Source organism: Vigna angularis, chromosome 9 (assembly GCF_016808095.1).
Source record: "Vigna angularis cultivar LongXiaoDou No.4 chromosome 9, ASM1680809v1, whole genome shotgun sequence".
Lineage (NCBI taxonomy): Eukaryota > Viridiplantae > Streptophyta > Magnoliopsida > Fabales > Fabaceae > Vigna > Vigna angularis.
Window position 1 is genome coordinate 2,040,098 of NC_068978.1, and position 18,168 is coordinate 2,058,265.

Sequence of the window (18,168 nt, forward strand, 5' to 3'; positions counted from 1 at the left end):
CGATACAAAGATCGTTTGCTATTCAGATGCTGATTGGGCTGGTTCCCCTTCTGATAGGAGGTCTACTTCTGGATATTGTGTCTCTATTGGTAGCAACTTGATATCTTGGAAAAGTAAGAAGCAAAGTGTTGTGGCAAGGTCGAGTGCAGAAGCAGAATATAGAGCTATGGCATCAGCTACTTGCGAGCTTGTGTGGCTTAAACAATTGCTTAGTGAATTGAAATTTGGAGATGTCACTCACATGATACTTATATGTGATAATCAAGCTGCTCTCCATATTAGCTATAATCCTGTCTTCCATGAGAGAACCAAACACATTGAAGTTGATTGTCATTTCATTCGAGAAAAAATCATATCCGGAGATATCAAGACTGAGTTTGTTAACTCAAGCAACCAGTTGGCAGACATATTTACTAAGTCCTTACGAGGACCTAGAATTGATTATCTTTGTAACAAGCTTGGAACATATGATTTATATGCTCCAGCTTGAGGGGGAGTGTTAGATGTTAAGATGTGTGTTTCTGTTATTTGGGCTTAGTCTATTCTGTATTAAGGGCATTGGCCCATATCTTACAATATAAATAAACTACCCTATGTGTAGTCTAAACACATAAGGAATATTTTCTCCCAATCTTCTTTATTTCTCATAAAGTTAAAAAATATTTGCAAGATATCATGAAAAATTGGTAACTAGGATGGCTGAACATGTGTATGTATCAACTTTTGTCTAAATTATTCAGCTCCACGACTACTTCAGACAAACTTTTTGTCATGTATTCCCGATGGACAGACTACCCACAGATACGATTACATTTCCCAATAATCACGTTCAATTTATGGTCCCCTGTACCCACCTCCAGATCAATTTAAATTTAAATAAATACTTCATACACACATCATAGTACCTGACATTTTCCCTGGGAACAAAGTTTTGAATGTTGAAATTTAATTTTATCTTATCACACTCTTGAAGCCCAGAGCTTAACTGTTGTAACTTTTTCTGTGTACAAGGAATTTCATATCACCAACTGCAGACATTGCTAAATAGTAAATACGAACATGTAACATTGAATACATGTAACCTGTCACGCTTCACATTCAATAATTGTAATTTTGCTTTATTATACGCTATATCATACAGCAACATTCTTGTTTCCACAATTCTGCAAAGGATTACTTCAAGTTCACTTCACCAATTATATCCAAAACAGTTCCAAAACACAAACGTATCAAACAGCATATTTCACATTCCATAGTGTAACTTAGTCAAACAGCATGAAAATACCTCTTTTTATGAATGGCTAGAGGGTCAGTAGTTGTGTGCTGGAAAAAAGGAGAGAAAAGAACCATGTTCATAAATGAATGTCAGTCTCTTTAAAGGAAGTAATATTTTCTAATTACTATAAAATATAAGCTTGTTAATGATATATAATATAACCAGAAAGGTGTATTCAATTTGATTATCTAATCTAACACACCTGAGATTGAATTACAGAACAAAGAATCTCCAACTTCTTAACTTTCTGCAGATGTATCAAAATATCTTCCAGCTTGCCAATCTTAAAATTGAGAGGGAGGGCGGCCGAAAATTGTTTATATAAAACAGCTATGACAAATTCACTTGAGCAATCAAAACGTAGTACTAAGCAACAATATCCACAATTCTTTTAACACTAACATTTCCTAACTCTAGCCCATATATTAGAACATACCAATTTAGCTTATCAACTAAGGGAGGTAGCAACTGTTATGTTCCGGCTAAGAAATTTTTAAGAATCAGCAATATAATTGAAAAGTTGAGAGGCCAATCTAAACAGCTGAAATTATATATAATACAACATAAAACAGTAGCCATACAAGATCCTCATCATTCCAAGTCTGATCTCCAAGCTTCTCTTTTTCTCTTCTCAAGTAATATGTTTGCTCTAACTGTACGTCACCATTCCCACGTGTATGAACCTCTGGACTTCTGTCAATTCTACCTATTTTATCTATGTTGTCTTCATTGACTAGCACCTCAACACCTTTTCTTTTCTTCCCAGAGGAAATGACAATACCTGATTTGAAAAGACCGCTCTGAGCTACTTCGAGACTGAATGATAGCAGTTATCGTGACCCTGACCATCTAAGTTACCCTTGGAAGCGTCTTGCAGGGAATGCAACAGAGTAGCTACTTCTGGGATAGGAGGGCTTGGAACCGGTATTTCATCTTTCCCTTTCTCAACCGTTCCATCTGCCAGGTTCACATCTACCACCTTCGTTAAATGAGGCATCTGCGAGGGAGAAGCTTCCATTTCCAGTCTTAAGATTTTCATCATTGCAAGAAACATCAGCTGAAATCAAAATTAAGTTTTCCTCGTCCAGTTTGGTGTCCGAAGTCTTTACATGACTTGCAATTATTTTCAAAAGACCGAATTCCATAACCATTGCTATCAATAAAACCATTACGCTTGTTACGCTCTAGAGTTAAACTAAACAGTTTTTCCTGTGGAAGAGGAGTTTGATGACTTTCATCTTGCTTATATTCCAGATCGTTTTTATTTGACAGAGATAAACCGGCAGAGAGTATTTTGATAACTTAGCTTTCAGTCTGTTCATTCCTTCTTTTAGATTCAACATGGTAGGAGTAGACTCAAGAGTTTTCATCTTTGAAATGCTTCTATGTTCAGAAGATGGAGTTACACTGTTTCGGATATAGAGTTGAAGTCCCTTATTCAAAGCACTCCATGTTGTCTTGAAGACCAAACGGGCTCCCTAGTTGTCCTCCATCCTCCAAGTTACCTCCTCCTTGTCCAAGCTGTGTGGGTGGCTACCTGTCAAAGACATTCCGATGCTCAAGTTAGTAATGTAACCGAACGGTTAGTACAGCAAGTAATGCATATATTGTGCATCGTGATCCTAAATTCATACATGGAACCTTTATTTATACTGAATGTGATAGGCTTTTACCTTTCGCTGGCCTAATGACGGTCCAATCACACCTTAATCTGCATTAGGAACTTCATGAGTCATTACCGCCTGGGAGGAAGTCCTGGTTGGTTGGACGGCAGACCATACGGGGTAGATTTATTTTACTAAGTCGTCATATATATATATATATAATCATATAATTTACAAGTCTAGTTTATAAAGAAATCCAGTAGAATTCAACCATTGGGAGCCTTTAATGAAGTTTCTAACCGTAAAAAGCTCGGCCTCAACAACATGAGTGATCACTTTGAATCCCTTCCTTGTAACTCTATTGGAGGTTTGAGCATCAAGTCCAAAGTTCTTATGCTTTCTATAGAATAAAGTGTTAAGACCAAAAGTAGTGCCCTCCCACTCTAACCAGCCAGTTGGGTCAATTATATCACTCATATAACTTTCCATGATAATAGTTCTCGAATAATTCTTTCATGACCTCCTTAAATATGTTTGGAATTTCCTTTTGACGCCTTCAAACTCGTGAGTGACACCAACCTACAATTTTGGATTACAATTCCACCATCTTTGTTATTTGTTCTTCTTTGAACGATTATGACGTTCTGCTGGCTTGTGAGAGGAATTCTCACTTGGATATCACAGTCTTGTAATACCACTTGTGTCGTGTCACCAAAAATAAAATCTATTGTGGCTTCAATAAGACCCTTCACAGAAAAAATGTATACGTTGCATAACATAGAGTGTCTTGATATCCCAACAGCTCACAGTTGTTGTAAAATACAGAGAAAACCCGGTTAGCGCTAGGGCAACAACCTCTAACAGTTGTTGTCTAAAAGTCTCACGTACTACATTCTTCAAAGTAACCTCTATCAAACCTAGCCATGAAGAATTCATTCTTAGTCTTGGTCACCTTATTGTTCATTGTCAATGTTAGTATTCCCCAAAGTGGGGCCGAGGGCTGTTGGAGGATGAAAAAGACTTGAAAGTCTTGAGGTATGATATGGTCTTTGGAACTAAGACTAATCTCTTTTTGGTTGGGGATGGAAGAGGCATCACTATCATTACCAGAACCAAAAACAGACATGATCTCAATATCTTGGACACTGCAACTGTAGTTGTTGAAACTATACAATTTTTGGCGGTAACATTACTTTCCAAAATACAGTCGGACCTTTAAACAAACAAGTCTTGAGGTATGATAGAGCAACGACTTATTTGTTTAAAGGTCCGACTGTATTTTGGAAAGTAATGTTATCGCCAAAAAATGTATAGTTTCAACAACACAGTTGCAGTGTCCAAGGTATTGAGATCATCATGCCTGTTTTTGGTTCTGGTAATGATAGTGATGCCTCTTCCATACCCAACCAAAAAGAGATTAGTCTTGGTTCCAAAGAACATATCATACGTCAAGACTTCCAAGTCTTTTTCATCCTCCAACAACTCTCGACTCCACTTTGAGGAATACTAGCATTGACAATGAACAATAAGGTGACTAAGACTAAAAATGAATTCTTCATGGCTAGGTTTAATAGAACTTACTCTGAAGAATATAATACGTGAGACCTTTAACCAAACAAGTCATTACCCTAACGCTAACCGGTTTTTTTTGCATTTTACAACTTTAAGGTATTGGAATATCAAGACACTATATATGTTAGGTAGGATATACATTTTTTTGTGAAGTGTCTTATTGGAGACACAAAATTTTATTTTTGGTGACATGACACAAGTGATATTACAAGACTTTGATATACAAGTGAGAATTCCTCTCCAAAGCCAGCAGAACGGCATAACCGCTCAAAAAAGAACAAATAACAAAGATGGTGGAATTGTAATCCAAAACTTTGGGATTGGTGCCACTCACAAATTTGAGGCCGTTAAAAAAAAAATTCCAAACATATTTAAGGAGACCAGGAAAGAATTATTTGAAAATTATTATCATGGAAAGTTATATGAGTGATATAATTGACCCAGTTGGCTAGTTAGAGTGGCTGGTCTTAAGACTCTATCCTATAGAAAGTATAATAACTTTTGGATCTGGTGCTCAAACCTCCAATAGAGTCACATGGAAGGAATTCAAAGTGATCACTCATGTTGCTGAGGCCAAGGCTAGAAACTTCAGTAATGGCTCCCAATGGTTGAATTCTACTGGATTTCCTTATAAACTAGACTTGTAAATTATATGATAATATATATATATATATATATATATATATATATATATATATATATATATATATATATATATATATATATATATATATATATATATATATATATATATATATATATACATATATATGATGGCTTAGTAAAATAAAGCTTGCTGCAACATGTAACTAACTTAAAGCAAAATTTCCATGAACAGTTAAACTAGTAAAGCAAGTGAGAATATGTGCAGTACCATCTTCAGGTTCTGACGCAACAGAAAACATTAGTTCAAAGTAATTTTCTTTCGTTTTTCCATTTCAGTGATATTGAATGGATTTAAGATTGGAAACCATGAAATCAGATGGATCGAGATTAAAAAACAAAAGGGAATAAGTCAATGCATAGTGCAGTTACAAAATTCAAAAAGAACCACAAGATCCATCACCCTGAAAAGATGATTAGTAAATGAAAATGACAAATTAAAACTCACCTTAAGAAACAATTAAACTTAAGATCCACCACCTTCAACCTTGACATCTTCGAAGCCAAATCTGCAATCACAAGTCTCCCATTCTTCCTCCTCATGCTCATAAACTACACAAACACACATTATTGAGTGACTCCACAAAATCACAATAGAAAAAAATAAAGATAATTAAAACTTTTCAAAGGAAATAATATTGATTAGCAAATATGGTGGTAATGTAAAAGTCTTAACAAGAAAACAACTAACATTATAATGACATTGTGAGTATATATGGTCATGATAAAAGACATAAACTAAAGAGCTTCCTCATCTTCCTTTTTTCACCCTTATTAACTATATAGTAATGAATCAGACTTATTGAGTATTACCCTTTTAACTATATACAGTTTCACTAGCTCTATGTCAAAACATAGTCTGTAGTCAAAAGCACAAAGGCCAAAGGAAAAGATAATATATGTAATCATAGTAGTAACTATTAAAAGCATTACGTTTTCTTCTATCAAAGGCAATCCTAAAAGCTTAATCTTTCTTTTTATGTGATCTCGTCAAAACAGCCATAAGCCTAACTTGTTAGACTGAAAAAAAAGTATTTATGAATGATTTGGACTTTTAAAGACTTTTGATTTTAACGGTAAAAGAATGTGAGATTTTGGAATGTACCACAACAATAATATTAATTCCTAATATTGTCCAAGAAACAACTCTAAGCCCTCTTTCCATCAAAGAGAGTGAGTAAAAACAATTGCAGCCATCTTGGAGATCAATGATGTAGTTTATCATTTATATTTAAGTTAAAACTATTTTAAACATTTTTTTTTTACATTTGAAATACGGATTTGAGACTCAACATCAAACTAAACACACACATATTTTATGGAATCAATATTTTTCAATTGAACCATATTTATCACACGAAAATTATTTCCTGCTTGTAGAAAGTGGCCCCAAAAGCCAGTTCGATGTTGTATATTTTAAACATCTATTTATATTTGTTTATACAGAGGGTGAACATAAGTAAATATGTTTCTTAATCAAGATTAGTTATTACAATATGCAATGGTGAACAGTAGCAGTGGAGTAGAATAATTGTGTGCCTAATGTTAAACTAGCAGAATAGAAGACATCAAACTTATCATTAGTGTTTCTATCAAACACAAACTGATGAGGAACAAATAATACTGCAAATATTACCAAACAAATGTTAGAGTACCCTATATCAGGGCAATATCAACATCAAGTCAAACGTACAAATAAAACCTAAAATAGAAAAGTCCATAAGCATACAGGATCACTTTCTCATGGACATATCAACAAACAAACATGTAGAGATCATAAGTTTGAGAAAACCTAACCCAATGCACAGAATCACTTTCTCATGGACATATCAACAAACATGTAGAGATCATAAGTTTCAGAAAACCTAACCCAATGCAAACAATGAATCAACTCCTACCAGAAAAAGATATCAAAAGTTGCAGCAAGAACAGAAAGCTTGAAGGCTTGTCGAGCAACGGAAGGAACATCCATCTTGAATCTGAAAATGGGAGAACGCTGCTCCCACAAGAAGAAAGAAATCAGTAAACATAAAAATTATGAATTTATTAATAGCAGGAGAGAGTGAGAGACCTGGAGAAGCCATTGACGTTGGAGCGAAGAGGGAGCCGATGAGGAAGCCACAGAGAGCTAATCGAGGGATGGGTGGCGGCGGGGACGAAGAAGGCAGCGGACCCGGGCTAATCGAGGAAGATAGGAAGAGGGATGAGTGGCGGCGGGGAGGAAGAGGGGGTGGTGATAGATATATTAACAACCCTAGTTTGCCCACCTTTTACAAAGTCAAGATGGGTTCATTTGTAATTAAATTTTAATGTAAAAAAGTGATGTGGAAAAGGATTTAGGGTTACGTGGATTCCAAAATTATTCTTTTCCGTTTTTTATCTCCCTCCATTCTTTCTTCATCAACGAACGTGTGTCCTTTGTCTAAAGTTTGGGCTTTCACAGTATCAAGTTGGTAGTACGAAAGTGCGAAGAGAACAATTCTATCTTACGATTTGTCTTTGCTTTCTCATCATCCACTGCACCTCAGACTACATAAGTTGAAATCTTTATTTGGTTATGGATGCTTGGTATAAAAATTGATTCTGTCGAACATGATAGACTTAAGTGATGTGCCTAAATAAAAGATCCAATTCAATTGATTGAGTGTAGGTGTCTAAAAAGAAATCACATCACACCTTAATTATACTACTATTTTACCTTAAATTATCGACACTTTATATTCTTAAATCCGGTGGAATCGGGGTCTTGCTTGTTGGTTCCTCTTCTTCATCCTCGGTCTCTTCATTGATCACATCTTCTGTGGTGAATGTTGGTTTTGTTAATGAACTCGGCCTTGTGGTTTTCAAGAAAAGATCTGAAAACACAAACACGAACTCAACCTCCCTTTTCTATAACCGTGCACTTCCGGAAGATTGCGCTAGCGTTGCATTAACCAAGCCTTTGGTGGAGTTGATGGAGCCTCTCGCAGGAAAGATGTCAAGTATGAGAGAAGTGTCTCCTATTTGCCAAACCTAGTGAACGTTTCTAGTAGGATGATGCTGGGTGCATCATTTGGTGTTTCTCCATATTGATTGAAAAGCTAAACCCTCCGCAAATCAACATTATTTAAAATCATTATAATGAGTTGTCTGATTGCTAGAAATTGTAGGGGTTTTAGTTTTTCTTTTAAGAGGTTTATAACCTCCCTAATTAAAAAGTTTCTTAACTTCATATTTTCCAAAAAATTTCCTCCTTTTTTCCCTTTCTCCAAAAACCTAAGCGGGAGTTTAACTTATTCACCAACAAACCCTTGCTCCCAACTTTCATCACACCCGTGCTCCAAAATATCTCTTCCTATTTCCCCCCAAATCTCAACCCCCAATTTTCACTTCAGTTTCGTCCAGTGCTTTCGTTCCATTCACAGCAACTCGCATTCTGTTCTGTGTGGTCGTCGGCTAGGTTGAGCAAAGTGTGGTCGCTAGGCCAGGTGCGCAAGCCAGCTCGCGGCCAGGTTTAATTCTTCAACCTAGTATTTTTCTGAACCCTCTTCTGCCCCGACATCGATGGTGTACTAGAAGGTTCTTGCTTTGAATTTATAGACATTCCTTTTGATTTGAAATTGCTGTTGATAATTGTGTGGTCTGTGCTCTGTTCGGTCAATGAAAGGGAAATGTTTAAAGAGTTTTTTTTAGTAGATGAATGAATCATTTTTGGCATTATTCTCTAACTAAATTTATATATAGTTTAGGGTTAATATACGTCTCAATTGGAAATTAACTATTGATGATTTGTTTGGTTGGCCAGTGACTTTGTTTTCATGTTATATGCAATGGGAAAATAAATAAGTATGTTCAGTGCTATCAGATTAATAAGTATGAACGTACCTGTGCAGAAACATCATCAGCATTCAGTTGTTCAATCTTGTCAGCCATTAAGGGTATAATTGTGATTTTAGTTTTGAACAGAGTTGTTGATTGCATTTGTAAATGTAGATGTTTTCTTTCTTTTGTGGTCCAACACGTCTTTCACCATCATGGACATCATTTTCTGCTCTCATCACTTATTTTGTTGATTTATTTATCCACCTGCAGTGTCATAGTGATTTCAGCATTACTGGAGATGACGTGGTTTTCATCCTCATTGGCATTCCATTTGTGTTGATGCTTGTTATATAACTACAAAAAATGAAGCCTGCAATCTATTGCTTGAACTTTTGTTTTGTTTTCATCTATATTTTCAAGCTTCAATCATAAACCCCATTATAAAATAGTAGCATGTTTTCGTGTAAGAATTTCCACACTACACACCTACCAACGACTTTGAAGTTTCTTCTAAATGTCAGCCTTACATTCCACACTAATACTCTTCTCTTTTCTCCTCTTCATTCTTTTCAAATTCCCAGAACCAAATAATCCTTCCAATCTTCTTCCATTACATTAAGCCTCAACTATGTATTATTACCACAATCTTCTTTGCTACCACTGTTTTATCTTCTAATCCAAAATTTAAGGCCTGCACACCTAAAATTAGGATATGTGAATTAAGCATCTTTCTTTGTAATATAAGGATTTTCAGAAATTACTCGATTGGGGGGTGGGAAGTTTTTTTTTCCTGAATCGCAGAGAAAGTCAAGTGGAGGTTGAAAAATTGGGGTTACCATAAATGTAGGTATTTAGGAGAAGAAAATTATCTAAAGTTCATATGATTTAAGGATGGCGACACTACTTCTTGGTTGTTATATTGAGTAGCAATAGGTAGGAAGCTTAAAAATCTTTTGGAAGAGTTGGAGTCCGAATGTTTGATGCCACATCTTCCACTGGTATGTCTTATGCATATACCTAGTTTAGAAATAAGGGCCTGTTTGCTTTTACATTTCCATTCAGTTACTTATGTATGGAATAGTTTGTTTACTTGTCTCGGTGGAACTTTGGGCGGGTTGTACCACTTTTTAAATGTTTCTATGACTTCATTTTATGAGTTTGTTAAGGATAAGGAAGCTAAAATCATCCACTGAAAGTTTTACACTTCTATGGTGAATATGGTTTGAGATTTCCTAGGAAACCTATTTGCCCTCTTGACTTATTTGTTGGACAGGATGATTTTATTTGTGCCTATTGGTGGTATTTTATTTGTGCCTCTATAAAATTTATGAGCATATCAAATTGGTGGTACACTCATGAAGTTTTATGGAGGCATCTTCATCTCCAATATGGTATTTGTTGTTATTTCAGTTTCTAAATTAGATTTTCAGGTTGGAGGATTTGTTATACTTCCTACCAATTCTTTGTTTTTCTTCTCTCTAATAATAGTCCTTATTTTTGAAAGAATAAACACTTGTCATGGATTGTATATTTGTTTCCATGTCTACTTCAATTGTTTTACCTTCTATAAACGCTAAAAAATCTAATAATCAGTCTGTACCTGTTACTAATAGATATGTCCATGGCAAAGTTGATTAAAGATTCCTAAAAGTTTTGTGCAAATACTTCATCTTTCAATCATACTGGCAGTCAACGGTACTCCCATAAGCTTTCTCAGTGACCGTGCTTACTTTCATGCAGGAAGTTCTAAAGGTCACAATTTCCATTAGCAGTCTCCATGTTGGGTTGAAAACTGAACAAGTTCTATTTGAGTAGTAAAAAACAGCATTGTTTGGTTTCTGCATTAAATACAACATCTATATTTCTCTTTCCATTTTGCATTCCCAACTTCAGGCATGGGAAAAGAGAAACTAAGCTTCAAAGAAGTCCATCATTCTCATAGCCCCAAAACAACTCTCTGGTGGTTCTTTCTTGTAGCTACCTGCATTAAAGTTCTACTTTTCCCATCCTACCGTAGTACAGATTTTGAGGTGCATCGCAACTGGCTGGCTTTGACCCACTCTCTCCCTCTTTCCCAGTGGTACCTTGATGAGACAAGTCCATGGACCCTTGATTACCCACCATTCTTTGCCTATTTTGAACGCTTTCTATCTATTTTTGCTCACCTAATCGATCCCCAAATTGTGCACCTTCAAGAGGGCCCGAATTATAGCTCAAACAAGGTGGTTTATTTCCAAAGAGTTACTGCAATACTTTCTGATTTGTCTCTTATTTACGGGGTTTACAGACTTACTCGAAATTTGGATTCAAAAAAGCAGAAGTTGGTCTGGTCATTGATTATTTGGTCACCAGTGCTTTTTATAGTGGACCATGTGCATTTTCAGTACAATGGATTTCTCATTGGGATTTTGTTGATATCACTTTCATATTTGGAGGAAGGAAGGGATTTGTTAGGTGGGTGTATCTTTGCTGTTCTCTTGTGCTTTAAACATTTATTTGCAGTGGCAGCACCAGTCTATTTTATTTATTTGTTGAGACACTATGTTTGGGGTGGAATGATAAGAGGCTTCAGTCGACTTTTGATTATGGGAGGAGTGGTTACAGCAGTGTTTGCATCTGCTTTTGGACCATTTTTCTACCTTGGGCAGGTAAATATAACGTTTATATATTGAAATTATATATTGTCATTATGTTCACCATATGTCATGCTGTTTTCCCCTTGCTTCTGATAAATCAATGTGTTTAACTAATTTGAAATTGATTACTATTTGTTCAACAAGTTTAAGAATTTTATGTGTTTGTTAATTTTTCAGAAATATGGAATGGTAAATTGATATTTTTTTTGCTTTCAACTTACTAAATGGAGCAAAAATTTGATGCTAGGTATAGCCATGAAAATTATATTTAAAGGATAGCTTTTTGTTTTTATATATATATTTAGGTTTTGGTGTGATGCATACCTTCCAACTCAGATGTACTGAGTTTTGATCAGGTTGTACAAAGAGCATTTATTTATTTTTTTTCATTTTTATAATCTTTTCATGCTACCAATTATGCTGACTACTATATCAATAGAATAGTCCAATTACGGATGTCCAACTTTGCATGTCCAAGTGGGTGGGAACAAGTTTAGTTGCCTTCTGTTAAATTCTTGTATTACTTCATTTTCCTGTGTAAAAGTGAGGATGTTTCATTTGCACCCTTTGCATTTTGATGTACTTATCGTTTGTCCAAATTATAAATTGTAGATAGAACAAGTCATTCGGCGATTGTTTCCATTTGGCAGGGGGCTTTGCCATGCATACTGGGCCCCAAATTTTTGGGTATTCTATATTATGTCAGATAAAGGGCTTGCTTTCATATTAAGAAAACTTGGGTTCAATATCCAGATGCCAGCAGCTTCGTTCACTGCTGGTCTTGTAGGGGATTCCTCACCATTTTCTGTACTACCTCAGGTAAGACTCGCGAGTTTTTAATTCTTTGAATATGCTTGTTTGCTATTAGATAAAAAGAAAACAACAACAAAGAACATATAGGGATTTTATGACCTTGGTTAAGCTGATCACATGCTTATATGGCTATACCAAAACAAATTATTGAAATGCCTTATTTTCTGTATGCATTTCATTAGTACAAAGGGAGGGAGGATAATGTCTTATCATTTCTTGAAACCTGTGTAATCATGCAATGTGACCTAACCACTGATAAATTAGAAATTCACTTTGAAACTTTGTTGGACATCTCACATCAACTATAGATATAACCATATTATAATGAGTGACTGCAAACTTCATTCTGTAAACCAGTTCTATAGGGTTGACTAGGTCTAAATCCACTTTTTAAGATGGTGTTAGAGCCTATCCTGATGAAGTGTGTTGGGATGTCGTGTCACCCGACTCATGATTATTTATTCCCATGCTTGATATGTTTAGGGTTAAGTTAGGCCTAAATTCACTTTCTGAGAATCTTGTTGAAAATACATCATAGATTCACTGCTTGGTCCTTATCCATTGTCTAAGAATAAAAATATAGAATTTGAATAGATTGTTCATATGGAAAATTGGCAACCACAAGTTGATAACCTAAAATCAGCACCTGTTTGGCATCAGGAAATGATATCTGTGAAAATTTATAATTGACGAGATAATGCATAATATTAGCTTTACATTTGAGTCCTTCTAGTTTAGCTAATTCAATTTCGCAGGCTCTGTTGTTCAATTGAATCTGCAACTTAGCCTGGTAATTGGTCATTTGAAATTATGATATAACTTTATACTGCTTTACTTATTATTCAAATCGTCAAAACATTCATATTTTCTATTTATTAGAATGCAGATCAAACCATATGTGACCTTTATAATGGTTCTTCTTGCCTTATCTCCTTGCCTTTTCAAGGCTTGGAAGAATCCACAGCCACAGATGATTAGTAGATGGATAGCCTATGCTTATACCTGTGGTTTTCTTTTCGGATGGCATGTGCATGAGAAGGCATCTCTCCATTTTGTAATTCCACTTGCCATTGTTGCACCTCAAACTCCGGAGGATGCAAGGCATTACTTTTTGCTGTCGATAGGTATGATTTTAATGCTCATTTCTTTGTTCACCTGCATCCAATGCTTTTATTTTTTTTCTTTTCTTCTTTTTTTAGATGATAGGAGAAATTGGAAATGAAATATAAGTACAATGAAATAAAATTTATGAAAAGTTTGTGCATGGTGTGGTATCACATGTACGATTTATATAACTAGTGGAAAGCACAAGTGATGCTTGTGTTCCATTGAAGACAATACTTCACTAATTTTTTTCACAATAGTTGGGCAATTGCTAATAATCTTGCAAATATTGCCGTTTTCTATTCTATTGGCATAGGTTTCTGTCAGTAATGCTCCATCTATTGTTATCTGTGCCCTAAGCATGTATAGATTTGTCAGATTCTAGATTCAAATATCTTGTTCCTCCTTCTAATTAATCAAAAGAAAAAAGAAAAAGGAAAACATTTTTAGAATCAGAAAATGAAACTGAGAACCTTCAAAATTCGAATAAATAAGAACATAGTCATATTAACTCGTTGCTAGAGAATTGGTTCTATTATGTCCCCTATCGTCACTGAACCTCGTACAAATTACCATCCAAAACTCTGGGATCTGCCTGCTGAAGACAGCAATGTTTGTATGAAACAGTGATTTGTTGCAGGCTGTAGAACTGTATAGGGTCTGGATAGGATAGTTTGATTGGGAGAGAATGGGAGTGAGCTCAGAGGGATATGCAAACTTTGATGTGTTTGGATGGGGAAACATGAGGGATGAATGCAAAATGTTATGGGCCCCACAGAAGCATCTTTCCTCTCCATGTTGATGTGAATTGAGAATGGGATGAAATTGTGCAAAGCAGAAGCACCAGCCAAGTGAGAAAAGAAAACCCCAAATAAGAGAGACTGGACAGCAGTTCAGACTGGGGCTGCGTACTTTGTCAAGAGGTTCTTGCCTGTGAACAGATATTGTGTCATAGGATTCATAAATTGTCACAGGACATGTTAAAGTAAATGATAAAATAAAAAAGTCTTTAACTATTACCACATATTTCTTGTTTTAATTTTTCCATATAACCAAACAACAGAACATAAATATTATTTCATTCCTTTGTTAATTTCATCAATCCAAATAACACAAATTTCCTCTTAAAGTTCTCTTCTATTTTCTTCCTTCTAATCTCAACCCCTATCCTACCAAGTCGTGGTAGTCTTGAATTTAAACCTTTGGAGGATTTCAGGAATTTCTTAACTTAGCTTTCAGTACAAACTTGAAGGCTGAAAATAATTGGAAAATTTCATTTCAAATCAGTTTAATTCTCTTCCAACTGATCCTAGATCTCAAATTGTAGTCAGAGTGTGTCTCTATTTAGCTGGGATAGGGTCTACCTGGATAACTTATCAGTAATACTTCTAAGAAAAGAAAAGAGGGAAAAAGAAAATAACTTCTCCATAAGCTAGTTTATAAAAGTTGTCTCATTAGTTTCTTCAAAATCAAATTTTTAATTTATGCACAAATTAATTTTAGCTTATGGAGAAAGTTTACTTTATTTTATTTTTTCTTCTTATTTCGTTTTCTTTTAAGTGCTCATGGAAACGGCTTGCTTATCCAAACAGGTTCATACTGTCATATCATCTCTTGGACTGATAGTTTACTAACTGTTATGTAGACCCTCCCAAGGTTTATTCAACAGTGGGTGCCAAAAGGCCAAGCCTCTAGGGTAGACTTCGTTCTTACACTGGACGAGAACCAGAACCCTGACTTTCTGTGAGCTGAGCCATTGGATAGTTTTCTGCTTTAAGTTCTACTCTATTTCTAGAAATGCACATTTGTGAACATGTTGGGCTAGGTATGCACCATGAAGTTGTCTATAGCAACTATTCTTCTTGTTATGTTCAATTTCAAACTGTCACAAAAATCTTTGTACATCCTATGAAAGATCGTAATTCTTGGCCTTGTTTCTGTGTGTTCTTATTTGGTAATTCTTAACCTTCTACTATTTGAGCAGCCTCTATTCGTATAGCTAGTTACTGCTGTCAGTTTGGTTGGTTTAGTTATGATAGTTTGGGTGTTTCCAGTGTTACAAGGTTGTGTTCACCCTCTCCTCTTATCTGCTTATATAAAGAACCCAGGGTTCTTTCTTTGCAAATAATAGTAATAATAGTTCAGAATCGGTTTCTCTCTGTTTCTCTCTACTTATGCTAAATATTTGTTTATACTTCTGAGATTTGTATTTTCGTGACCCAACTACATCTAAGATAATCAAGCAACTCTTCCAACCTTGCACAACATGAACCAAGCAGAATAAAAAAGATAAAAGCAAATCTATATAAACAGTTATACTGTCTAGTTCCTTTAACGAGGCAATATATGTTTGCCAAAATCATTGCTTATAACGAAATAAACTTGCAAGTTGCATAATTATTTTCAGTGCTGTTTTCGTACTTTTTCTTTCAAATTTCACACATTACTTGTACGTGCAGTATCTTGCTATTCAAATTTTCCGCTACTATTCGAGGCACAAGAGTATCCGATCAAAGTTTTGTTGCTGCTTCTACACTCCATTTTGATGTGGTCAGGCTTTTCAGCACAATTTTATGTTGGGGCTGAAACAGCGACAGCACCAAGTACTAATTCAAAGAAAAAGGCTGAAGAATTTGGATCTGAAGATAGTTGGGGTGAAACTGTGAAGAAGAAGAAGAAAGGTTTTGTTATTGGGTGGAGTGAGAGGATTTATCTGATAGGTCTTGTAGTTGTGGAGATATGGGGCCAAATTTTACACCCTCTAATTTTGGGTGATAAGTTTGCATTTGCACCACTCATGTTGATCTCCATATACTGTGCTTTTGGGATCATGTACTCTTGGATTTGGCAGTTGATATCAATAGTTAAATATCTTTAAATTTAGGACTGTCTGCACTGGATACTGAATTTTATTAGCGATATTTTAAGAATCAACATTTGGTTTAATTTTTAGTGAATTTTATACTGTATTTCTTTTTTGAAAAAGACAGTCGGACAACGATCGAGGAATAAACGTTGAGATGTCTGAAAAGTGTGTAATTACTTCTTTCCAAATATTGAAAATTAAGTAACAACTCGAAATAGACAAAAAAGAAAGAATAAGAGTAATAATAATAATAATAATAATATTGCATCAAGGGCATCAAATGTCATACTACAGTGATTGTCGCGTGAGAAATTGTATCTGCTTTGTGTGTTTAAAGTTCCAAAATGCTTTATAAATGACCTTACTTTACCATTCTCCTTATAAAGTGTGTGCTGCTTGGTTTTTCTTTTTATAAGTTTTAAGGATTGATGTCAAGTTAAATTTGTCTGAATTAAATTTACAACAACAAATTCAATACGAAGGAACCACTTCAATGATGAAACTTTAATTGAACCTATGCATACTGATTCATCAGAGGTTCTAAACATCCTCGTAATTTGCAATTCTGTGTTTCTGTTTGGCTTTTGATCGGTAACGTGGCAAAGTAATGTTATATTCTCCTGTAGATTTGGTTTAATATATTTTATAAAGAAAATATTACATAGGAGTATCATTTTCTATTTTAAACAAAAAGATCAGTAAGAAAAAGCTACAGAAACATTTAAAACTATTCATCAGACAAGTCATGCGCATATGGTTATAGTAGTATTCAAAACACAGCAACTAAATCTGCTTCATCTCATCACATCACACAAAGTTCGGATTGACACTAATTGATAAATCTAGGGTGTACCAAGTTGCTGAATTATTGTTAAGTTGAAGATCTTTGTTGCAACTGACCTAACGTTGGATGGAGTTATGAGCAATTTTTGACCAGAACAAGAACGATGTAATTCAAAGAGAAGAGGAGAATCCAATTATGTTCAGAAGATAAAACCACTTAAGAATTAGGAGTAAAACCAAACAAGCATGGTGGAGGCATTGTCTTATACAAATAATACAAGTCAGGTTCAAACACTGCTTTGTCACCTGAAACTCTCCTTTCTCCTTCTCAAACACTGCTTGAGTTATCTGAGAGTTTGTGTTACCATATGATGGAGTTTCATTTGATTTTGATTCATCAGGGACACCAGTGGATGCAACCTTCCCCTTCTTTTGCAAAGAAAAGTATTGTGATGCTGTTATGGAGGTAAAAGGAAACAAACCATTTAGATCAAACAAATAAAATAACTATTCCACAAATGTTCACATTCATAGTCTTTAACCAACACATACACAATTTTAATCTTAAAGAGCACTAACTATTGAATGGATTATTAAACTGGATGTGCATTAACTCAACCCAAGGTAGTTGAAGGTGAGGGACATCTTTGGTTTTAATGCCTTAGAGGCAAGAAACACCAAAAGCACACGTCTCACTAAACAAAGACATTAATATCAGAAAAAGAAAACAGTAAAATATTTGACCATTTAGCATTGTTTCTCCATATGAAATAAGCTTCTTAAGCGTAACACTTCTTAAAAGTAAAAGATTACCATTTTAGATATACAAAACCTTAAGCTGTTTGCTGCTAAGAGTTCAAAAGTCCAAAAAACAGTTATTCTTTTAACATTCTCACTATATTACCACGCTTAGCATCATATAAGTCTTTCAAAGACTATTTTAATGACATTTAAAACAGCACTCCTAAAGTGCAAAGAAAGCATTGACCATTTCTAATGCCTTGCAAAAACTGAGTCAATCACCTTTCATGTATTGGTATTGCTTGCAAA

At 35.0% G+C, this 18,168-nt stretch overlaps 1 protein-coding gene and 1 long non-coding RNA gene across 8 annotated transcripts; one reads left to right on the forward strand and one right to left on the reverse strand.

Moving 5' to 3' along the window:
- Positions 1-985: 985 nt before the first annotated feature.
- Positions 986-8,236, reverse strand: LOC108320584 (uncharacterized). Of its 3 annotated transcripts, XR_008245379.1 has the most exons (9): positions 7,814-8,236; positions 7,187-7,644; positions 7,014-7,111; positions 5,564-5,667; positions 2,950-2,987; positions 1,479-2,813; positions 1,286-1,323; positions 1,083-1,163; positions 986-1,000 (listed from the first exon to the last, which is right to left on the reverse strand). It is a non-coding gene; the product is annotated as an uncharacterized LOC108320584 (long non-coding RNA). The 3 variants fall into 3 exon arrangements; XR_001831394.2 differs by lacking the exons at positions 986-1,000; positions 1,083-1,163; positions 1,286-1,323; positions 1,479-2,813; positions 2,950-2,987 and adding an exon at positions 5,190-5,248; XR_001831395.2 differs by lacking the exons at positions 986-1,000; positions 1,083-1,163; positions 1,286-1,323; positions 1,479-2,813; positions 2,950-2,987 and adding an exon at positions 5,190-5,261.
- Positions 8,237-8,364: 128 nt separating this feature from the next.
- On the forward strand, positions 8,365-16,348 carry LOC108320583 (probable dolichyl pyrophosphate Glc1Man9GlcNAc2 alpha-1,3-glucosyltransferase). Of its 5 annotated transcripts, none has more exons than XM_017552032.2 (5): positions 8,365-8,673; positions 10,657-11,564; positions 12,165-12,371; positions 13,252-13,489; positions 15,929-16,348. In XM_017552032.2, exons 2-5 carry the CDS (start codon positions 10,812-10,814, stop codon positions 16,345-16,347), a joined length of 1,617 nt encoding a protein of 538 aa, XP_017407521.1. In that variant the 5' UTR covers positions 8,365-8,673; positions 10,657-10,811; the 3' UTR covers position 16,348. The 5 variants fall into 5 exon arrangements, with proteins under 5 accessions (XP_017407521.1, XP_017407522.1, XP_017407520.1 ...); XM_017552033.2 differs by having other exon boundaries at positions 8,365-8,606; XM_017552031.2 differs by lacking the exon at positions 8,365-8,673 and adding an exon at positions 8,674-9,914.
- Positions 16,349-18,168: the final 1,820 nt, after the last annotated feature.

Bases quoted from the DNA above. Each gene is read 5' to 3' on its own strand.
- LOC108320583 (XM_017552032.2), top strand. From the start codon at position 10,812: ATGGGAAAAGAGAAACTAAGCTTCAAAGAAGTCCATCATTCTCATAGC. The intron at 11,565-12,164 runs GTAAATATAACG...TATAAATTGTAG, and splicing joins CATTTTTCTACCTTGGGCAG to ATAGAACAAGTCATTCGGCG. The intron at 12,372-13,251 runs GTAAGACTCGCG...ATTAGAATGCAG, and splicing joins CATTTTCTGTACTACCTCAG to ATCAAACCATATGTGACCTT.